Source organism: Hemibagrus wyckioides, linkage group LG17 (genome assembly GCF_019097595.1).
Source record: "Hemibagrus wyckioides isolate EC202008001 linkage group LG17, SWU_Hwy_1.0, whole genome shotgun sequence".
Lineage (NCBI taxonomy): Eukaryota > Metazoa > Chordata > Actinopteri > Siluriformes > Bagridae > Hemibagrus > Hemibagrus wyckioides.
The window spans coordinates 16367219-16377235 of NC_080726.1; the positions used below are offsets into that span (position 1 = coordinate 16367219).

The following is a 10017-nucleotide window of genomic DNA, read 5'->3' on the forward strand; positions in this document are numbered from 1 at the left end:
TTTATAGTTACTGACCACTGCAGACCGGGAACACCCCACAACAGTGAGCCACATCTGCAGTTTTGGAGATGCTCTGATCCAGTTGTCTAGCTATCACAATTTGGCCCTTGTCGAACTTGCTCAAACCTTACGCTTGCCCATTTTTCCTGCTTCTAATGGACATAATGTAGTAATGTGATTCCTTTATGTCAATAATAGTACAACGCACAACGTTTTTTTTTAAAGGAAGCCTGCCTGGAAGGTTCATAGAGCATCTGATACTAGAAGCAGATACTAAATGTTTGTATTTTTACCTACATGTGAATGAAAGACATGGTCACATATGAAACTCACATGACAGTTTAAGACTATGTTCATTTTCACCCAGCATTCAATCTTCCTTAGTAACTGCCTGATCATTTAAATTAGGATGATACTATAATTTTGCTTTTATTTCAGGTAATAGAACCAACCAGTAAAACTAAAAAATTGCAGGTAGATGTGCACAAAAATTATACCTACCCAAGTGGGGTTTAGAAAAAAACTCCTGCATTCCATATATGAACGAGGGGAAGCATGGTTTTCTGCTGTGTTAATGCCCATGATTCTGGTATGTGCACACATGGGTGTGATGGTCAGATGTACACATACTTCTAAACAGATGCAGGTACATCTCTAAAGCATAGTTAGTTTTTCATGATTTGCTTTTACACTATGTAAAACTTGGTTAACTATGGTGAACATGGTGAACTAAAACTATGATTCATTTTCCAAGGTTTATTGATGCCAAATGTGTAAAAAATAACTCTCAAAGTTATAAACATCACTCAGAAATGTAGTTTATTTCCCTTCAACCTTAGTGGAATTTCTCTCATCATTCAGAAAATCACGGACAACTCAATGCAAACAGAACTTATTTAAACAACAGCATATTAATTAACATGCATGGGACTTGGAGAATGCTGGAAGCAAATACAAATCAGTCACATCTGAATTGAAAGTCACACTGTGTTTTTGCAGGAATAAACCATTTCGTTTGGATTTTCAGTGCTTTTGTTGATAGAGAATAAATGCATTCAATAGATGGGAGTAAATTAAGTCTTTTGTGTTGCAATATAATGTTAAAGACCTTTCACAATATACATTCATGATCTTAAAGAGATAAAGACAATTCTCTTTTAATAGTTAAACAAGGTTCAAGAATATTGACAAAATAAGAGGCAAAATAAATGTGATGTGTGCAACAAAAATGACTGTGAAAAACATTTTTAAAGAAAATAGACGATATAAAACATCCATGAATTATAACAAAATAAATAAACAATTTTACAATGATTCCTGTTCATGTAAATGAATAATAAATAACAATAATTTAATACCTATTAAAGTGCAATGATCAAAATCAACACAGCAGCATCTTTCGTATTATCCGTTATTTTACCAGTTAAAAAGGGATCATGTTACAAACCTCCTGTTCATTTTAATGTCGGTCTGATAAGACTTTCATTGTGCATGTGATTCACTTTATATCTGGCTTCAGCATAGATGTACTGGATACAAGCATGACAACTGCGTATACAATTTTATATGAAATTTAAAAATTTCTTCACTTATAGCTGACCTAGGTTAAAGCCGAATGCAAAGAATCCACTTCATGAAAAAGAAAAAGAACAGGGAAACTTTTTATATGGAATATAAACATTCTACAAAGCAATTAGCTTTAAATCTCTCTTCGGATAATATTATGTGGTTATACAGATTAATTCAATTTTTAATTATTTCTCTAACCAACTACTCACTGCAATACTATTATATGCCATCTACAAGATACAGAAAATGACCACACACAGTACTTTGTTATGAAATATGATCTGGAGAATTTCCTCCTAACCATTCTTGGAAAAAAAGCTAACACCATGCTTCATGTTCATTGGGATTCCTAGCTAAAATTCCAAGATTAGTTCATCACATAGACTTCTATGTATCCTCTAAGCTTGGAGTTACCACACTGAACTTCAGTTCAGTCTAATGACTACATAGACACAAGAACAGTGTCTGTCATCAATAATATAGACACAGTGTTTAATTTTGTGATTATGATTGTTATATCATAAACTTAATTACTTCTAGGGTGATATATTTATATGAGAAAAACAATAAATAAGCTTTTAATTCTCACCAAGGAGAATACTATGTTGCAATTTAAGGGACTGTTAAGGAGTTGCATTTGTAGAATTAAGATTAAACGATGAACTGCAAAATTCATCCTTATATATGGAAAATAATACCAATATTAAAGCACAGATCTAGTGCAATTTAATCAGAAATCTGCTACCCAAATGCTGACATGGTTTTAATGTAAGTTTCTAATTACTTCCCACTCAATAATGCAGTCTTAACAATCACTTTACTATTTAAAGAAAAAAACAACAAAAAACAAAAACAAACATGACCAACACTGTTATACCTTGAAAGAGTCCTAACCAGCCATCTTTTCTGTTCAATATGAGATTGAATATGCTTAAGATTTTTTAATGAAAAATATTTTTGTAAGAAACGTTAACTCACACTGCTTTATGTATTGTACTTATATATGTATATATTCTGCAGCATTGTCTTTAATTCTAATCCAGTCAACTGAACTCCAAAGAAATGAAAATAGGAAAGAAAAAATTCAAATGCAGTGTCAGTGCACTTTGGGAGGTAGGACTTATATATTTCATATAATTCAGATTATTACATATACTCTAAACCTTACACCTTTACAACCCTACTCCTTTTCTAATACAGTTCAGTTGTACTTCTATTGTTTTATAATGTCTGCAGAGGTGCATATTTCTTTGTCTTGAAATGAGCAAATGACTATAATATGACTACGTCTATTTTCTGCTTAAAAAACACCAAACAGAAGGTTCACTGAGCCATTTCAGCTTCTCTTTATATAAAAAAAGAACAGATGCTCAGACTGACACTGATATTAAGGATTAATCTGAATCTATGAGGGTAGCCACTTGCTGTGTATTCATGCATAAATCAAATATTAAAAAATAAATAAATAAATTAAAACCTTTATTTCTCTTTAGGATGTCCCTCTTTATTATACCGTCAGATTATTAATTACTATTAAATGTTGTGGCCTGAGAGTTACACTATACATATACCATCTACAAATCCACCATTTTCTCTGTATAACAATCAAAGGGTGATTGCGTGAAGGTCTTACACCCTTTCCCCCTCCGGTGGCAAACCACGATATAACTGGTGGCAGGTGATTGTCAAGTTTCACAGGATGCACTTATTGAACTAGCAAAGCTCTTTGTGCTTTCCTTTTAAAGAAACAGGCATTTTCTAACAGTTAACAGCAAACCCCATTCATGGTCAAAGGCAACATAAAGAAGAAAGCCATATGTACGGCATGGCAACAAGCGCAGCGGCACACACACTGGACAGCAATGTGAGCTGCATGATGCCCTTTAAAACACAATGTAATGTCTCTGAAATCCAAGGCAGTCTGACAAGCCTAGATTTTCTTTTTTTTTCTTTCTGGAATCACGTTTCACACACTTTGTGGAATCTGTGCAGTGTTAGTATGAACACAAAAGATTCCAGCACAGTTTTGTCTTGGTCCTTGTTTCATTCATTCATTTGGTCTTGGGCACCACCAGGATCTCGTCCCCATCCCGAATGCTGTAGGAATGCAAGGCCCTTGTGTTATACTTCATCTCTTCAGGCCCAAAAGCTGAGTGCATGTCCTTGTCAATGTAGTAGAGACGCATGTTACTGGCTGAGAGTCGCACTACAGTTTTCAGCTGTTTTTTCAGCTCAGCCACAGTCTGGTCCAGCCTGATGCTCACCTGCTCTACCCGGTCCTCACAGTGCACTTCCACCTTAGCATGGCAGCGTGGCCGCAGGTCAATCTCAGCCAGTGGCGCCAACTTCCCATACTTAGCCACCAAATAGTGGTATCTGTCACAAACACCCACAGGATTGTGCCGGTTAAATTTACAAGACAATCTATAAACATAGTTTCATGTAACAGTCACAAATGCAATCATGTGCCTTTTAAATTAAAAACAGTATTTAGGAAAATAATAAAATATATCTAAAAATGATCAGTCTGTGATTAATGTGGAATATACATATAGACATACAATAGGGTACATTAAAAAAAAAGGAAAAAAAAATCTGATCTTTTATTATAATTATAAACTAATTATTATTAATTTATTAATTAGTATTTTTTCTAATTTATTTGCTTATTTCCAAATTAATAGAATTAGAAAATAAATTTCTCTATAAAAGGAAAAAAAAAGTATGGCTCCGTATTGAACAGTATGGAGCTTATATGTTGCTATGGCTTCCGCTAAAAGAAGCTTTCATTGCTTCATGCAATGCTAAGGAGGCGCTCTTTATCCTTTTAGTTGTGATTTTCAGCTCTCAGTGAGCTTTGCATTCATAGAGCTTTGTAGGTATCACTAAGTATAAATCATCTGAGCTGTGAATGCATTTGATTTTTCAAAAATTGTTAACATTTGATTGAACTTCCAGTTGAGAGAATAACACTTTTTCTATATTATCTACCAAGACGCCTTTATATTGCATGTGGACTTCATTTGCAAATAAAGTTGCAGTTTGCCGCAACACACAAACACACACAAAAAAACAACATTCTGCTCTTTGACAAAAACTATACACATGCAGCACATTATAATTACATTTTCTCCTCTTCTGATGTTTAATCACTTAATAACTACATGAGTATGCATGGGTACAGGTATTCCTAATAAATTGTTAAAATATTAAAATGTATGTTATAACTACACAGCTCTCTGTATTCGAGGCACTGTACCTGTGAGGCTGCTCCTTTTCAGAGTAATCCCGATAGTAACGGATGAAGAACCTCTCAGCATCTTCACGTTCTCCCCCTGTAACAATGCTCCCGTTGAGGCAGTTCACTGAAGGCAACCTGAGGCAAGAGCACAAAGGAATTGTGAGCCCTGCAGGAAATGGTTTAACTTAGCAGCATGCAAAAGAAACACTTACTGAGCAATCATAAGGCTGCGCCTCTCTGTGTTAGTGTAGGACTGGAGCAGAGGAATGCCCTGCAATCGCACCTCCTCCAGCTTGGGTAGAAAATTTAACTTCTCAATGTCTTCCCATTGATTCAGACCTACACACATGTAAGCAGTAGAGATTGCTGAGTTATGCTGTATATGGGTTAAAGAAAATTTGATCCTTATATAATACTACTTTTCTTAACATGTATAATAATGCTGGCAGCACTTGATGAAACCTGAATGATACATTATATGCATCATGACATATAAGGTTGCTTAAGAACTACTAGCAGAACAGTAGAGCTGCATTTGAAACAAAAAAGAAGACGTTCAGTGATAAATTGTAATTGTGAACAATTACAGAATCCCAGCAATTCCACAGTCATGCTCTCTGGTTGGGAGAAACGGTTTTAGTCTCAATTGAAATATTATTAACAAAATACAATCTTGGGTGACATCCTCTGATTATGTTTAGCTGCCCTGTGATGTAGCTTGAACAGCAGTCCCAAAAGATGCAGATGTTGACTTCATGTGTCTCAGAGGAAGTACATGTGGGCCCTCAACCTCCTTGTTTACTAGGTGTTATGTAATGGAGCGTACGGTTGGGTGGGAAGTGGTTGAGAAGCACTTGTTTGCAAAGTATTTGTTTTAAAAGTATTCAGATATCATAAATCTGTATTTTGAAATAATTTATCATTATATTTATATGATGTCATCTTATTTCAGTGGTCAAAAAATTACAGCTGTAAGCTGTAGCATTACAGAAAGATTACATGAAGTGTTTTATCAGACACTATACCAGAATTGTGCAGATTGATGCTACGCAAGTTAGGAAAGAGTCTGCGAAGATTGTCCTCAGAGTCAAGAATGGATTTCAGGTTGTTGTTGGCCAAGACGAGTGTGTCGAGGGAGGGGAACATGATGCCGAACTTGCGCACCTCGCTCCAGTCCTGCAGACTGTTGTCTGTAATGTGCAGCAGCCGCAGGGTAGGACATGGAGTGGCAGACACCATCACAGTGCTGTACTCATTAAGGCACAGGAACAGCTCCTCCAATCTGGAAGACACACATGGATGCAGGTGAGGACTTAACTGTCTGCTAAAAACAGTGATTAACTACCTACATGAACAATATAGTCACCATAAAAGGATGGAGAATGGTTCTATGTTTGTTGTTAAAGGGCCCTGACCTTCAACAGCAAATCACTCTTTTCCAACATTGTCTGAAAATGTACATAGGACACAATCACCTGGGTACCACCTTGTATGTCTGCTCACACATGCTGAGACCTTTCAACACTCATAACCATATAACATAAGTGAAACAGTAATACAACCATGACTTAGATATGCCTATAAAGCCATAAAACTGCTCCCAGGATGTGGCGTTAACTGAGACTTAGTCGATCAGTAAACTTTCAAGTTCAACTTTGTCCCAACTAAAAGAAACAGTAAAGGACAGTGGAGGGCATTACAAGATCTATAATATTTATATTAAATCACAGATTAAATCATAATATTTTCAATCATATTTTTAATCACTGATCTTACTCAGGCATCTCGCGTGTAAAGGCGTGAACAATATCCCAAGAAATTTGAGTGTTGTTGAGGACGAGGCGGCGCACTCTAGAGAAAGCCTCGGCACAGTCCGGCTCCAGCACTGTGTCACTCAGAGGGTTTGAGCTAAGGTTTAGGAAGTCCAGGTTTGGAATGTTCATAACAATCTTACTGATCTGAACAGAGGTAAGTGACAGAGTTAATACTTGACAGTTGTAACAGAAACTGTACTGGTTATGTGTGGTAATGAGTTGGCAGTCCAAATAAACCAGTGCAAATAAAGACACCTACCTCATGCCAGTCTTGGAGTTTGTTATGAGATAAGTCCAGTTCAACGACATGAGCACAAAAAGCTGCAATTTCTCCTTCATCGCCTGCATGGCTAATTCCACAGCCATTCAGGACCAGCACACTGGGCAGGTTCAGTCGGTCTGGTAGGGTAATAAAATGTATGACCTCGTGATTCACTTATCTCCAGACTTTATAGTAATAAGCACTGACTGAGCTCATATAACACAATGCAGAGCAACTTTCAAAAATGTCAGTGTCTGAATTGGTTATACCTTTCATAGGAGATCCCTGATGGCCTGATGGTACAACCACCCCCATGCCAGGGCCCCGGCGATAGGGGAAGTTCTCAGGGCTGTATTTCTCACTGATCACCTGCATAAACGTGCGGCCTTCCACCTCAGGTGCCTCCATGGCCCTGTCCCACACACCCCACCAACTGCTGCTTTGCTGTGATGAAAACCCAAAAAAACATAATTGCTAAATACTTAAAATAAATAATAGAAAATAGATTTGAAAATGATTTCAAATGGAGTACAATTAAGATAGCTGAGTAATCCTGTTTCTTAGTCGTAGGTTCAATTAAAAAAAATCAGTTGAAAAAGTTAATGTTCTGTTAATGTTAATGTAATCTTAAACTAATTATACCAAGCTGCATGAAAAGTGTGCTGTTTCTCATGTGCATTTGTATTTGTCTAAAAACTAGCAGTACTTACAAACCAATCTTACCTGGTGTAACTTGCACGTCTACAAATCTGTAACCAGCCGAAGTGGCAGGCCACTCGCAAAGGAGTGCTTGTCTCCTGAAAAGCCACTCTGCTCACTGTACTTTAATAGTGCAATTAGACTGAAGTGAAGGGATTGTAGAAACTCCTGAAAAACAATCAAGGGTTCAGTGTTCTTGATACGAATGCTAACTTTAATTGTGATTAAGATATTTGCAAGAATAAATAAAAACTTCAGTTCAGAAAATTGACTTCAGTTCAGGAAAGCCACTAGGACTGAGTTCTACTCAAGGGAAAGTAGTCAAGGGAAAAAGAAAGTACACCCTCCTTCAAATCCATGGTATTCTTTATCAGGGCCTAAAGGGGTGTTGTAAAAAAAAAATGGGCCAAAATACACTGTATGTTTTTATTTTGAGAACATTTCCACCTCGAACTGTAACAACCCACGTTTTCCATTTTTGACTAAACACTGGTATATAACACTGAATACCACATTTTGACAGCATTTACATTTATCTCGATAGGCTGACGCTTTTTCCAAAGCGACTTGCATACGTAACAACTGAGCAGCTGAGGAGCCTTGCTCAAGGAATGAATGCCTTAACCACTGTAACACCAACCCGTTGCTAAGCACTGCAAAACAGCAAAAGTAATTACAATATGCCTCAACACACACTTTGTCCATGAGCAATGAAAAAGCATCTGTTAGTGTCAGTTAATTTGTTGTGTCGGTTAACTATAAGCAATCACAGCATAAAGCACTGTGGATCAAGCATGCACATATTTTTTGTGCAGTACTACACCCACTGACACTCAGTGCCACATCTGTACATCTCTTCTCAATTTATTCAGTGAATCTCTCCTGATCAGTAAGTAGGTGAAGGCCAAATTTAAACACAGTCAATTGTATTATAGTGAATGTGGTAAAGAAAGAACGTAAAAAAAAATGAAAGAAGTAGAATAGGTTAAAAAAAAGTTTGCTATAGATGGGATAAGGTAGAAAAACAAAAAGTGATTTAATAAGAGGAAAAAAATAGTCGGTAAGGACAATGATGCAGTCTCACAGCTCCAGGATTGCTGGAGTTCTCCCCATGTCCATGTGGGTTCCTCTGAGCTCTCTGGTTTCCTCCAACCTCTCAAACACACGCTGACAGGTTGGCACAGGTGTGAATGAGAACCTGATATACCAAACACAATGCATTCCCCACCTTGCCCTCAATATTCCCACAGTATAAACTCTATCCAGGATTTAAAGCACTTCCTGAATATGAATGAATGACTGAGTGAATAGAAACCTTTACATACCAATTCGTATCTCGTGTCGTAGAACTGTAATAAGGTACAGTGATTTATTTGACATATCACCCATTCCTACCCTACAACCAATACTGACACCTTCCATTGATTTGGGCTATAATTTATTTCTGAAAGCTTGACCTTTTCATCAGAACATTCACCAGAACATTCGGCTTGTTAAAATAAATAAAAATGTAACGCACTGCGAGGCTAACAGGCGAGTTACACACGTGTGAAACAGTAGCATTAGCATCGTGTTTTAGGACTGCTGTCATGTCCTTCTAGGATAAAGCTAACCGGGCAAAGACTGACAGCTGAGACAAATCAGCTTGGAATGCTGACAAGCCGAAAATCCGTACACATCTGGATACAGATGCAAGACCAAACGATGACAACTGACGTGTGTGTGCGCGCGCGCGCGTGTAAATAAATCCTACAACTACCAACGCGCATTTCAAACAGAAACATTTCCAAGCCAAACATTTCGGAGCTTTTATATAAATGGCCGGCACCACACATCAACAACACCGATTTCATACAGCAGAAGAAACAAAAACAACAGTCAAAACACACTTATTAAGCGTGTCTAATAGTAACCAAATATATATTTACTGTAATCGCTGACACGTTCCGCTTTTGCTCTTGTTGTGGATGTTTTAGCCGTTACAGTGAGACACCTGTACAGGAAGTGACGTCACTCCGCCCGACAAAGCGAGGTCTGGACGTAGAATAATGTAACATACATTTACATTTATTTATTCCTTCATAGAAACTACCACTTACTTTACATCTAAAACCTAGAAAATGTAAACAATTTATTTAAAAAAAATGTTGGGCAAATTTCTTTCTGCAAATTTAAATCACCAGTTTCTAAAACAGGCTGCCTTTACATGCAACCTTTACATTAAAACATTCTCCAGGAAAAAAAAAAGAAATAAATGTAAAATTAATAAAAATTAAACACCATAGCAATTTAGAACTATTCATTTACACTGAAGTTATTTGTTTCAATCTACACTAGACTTTTAATAATTACTGGCCAGCCAATCAGAACATACACCATGTAACATACATCAGTCTTAAAGGCACAGGAAACAAAGAGTCTGTTCAGTTTTA

At 36.8% G+C, this 10017-nt stretch overlaps 1 protein-coding gene across 1 annotated transcript; it reads right to left on the reverse strand.

Annotated features, from left to right (window-relative positions):
- Positions 1–811: 811 nt before the first annotated feature.
- tbcela (tubulin folding cofactor E-like a) lies at positions 812–9633 on the reverse strand. The gene is made up of 9 exons (XM_058413811.1): positions 9514–9633; positions 7610–7753; positions 7156–7330; positions 6884–7023; positions 6587–6768; positions 5836–6092; positions 5023–5149; positions 4829–4945; positions 812–3945 (listed from the first exon to the last, which is right to left on the reverse strand). Exons 3-9 carry the CDS (start codon positions 7292–7294, stop codon positions 3621–3623), a joined length of 1287 nt encoding a protein of 428 aa, XP_058269794.1. The 5' UTR covers positions 7295–7330; positions 7610–7753; positions 9514–9633; the 3' UTR covers positions 812–3620.
- Positions 9634–10017: the final 384 nt, after the last annotated feature.

Bases quoted from the DNA above. Each gene is read 5' to 3' on its own strand.
- tbcela (XM_058413811.1), bottom strand. From the start codon at position 7,294: ATGGAGGCACCTGAGGTGGAAGGCCGCACGTTTATGCAGGTGATCAGT. The intron at 7,024-7,155 runs GTATAACCAATT...TTACCCTACCAG, and splicing joins TCAGGGATCTCCTATGAAAG to ACCGACTGAACCTGCCCAGT. The intron at 6,769-6,883 runs GTAGGTGTCTTT...ACCTCTGTTCAG, and splicing joins AACTCCAAGACTGGCATGAG to ATCAGTAAGATTGTTATGAA.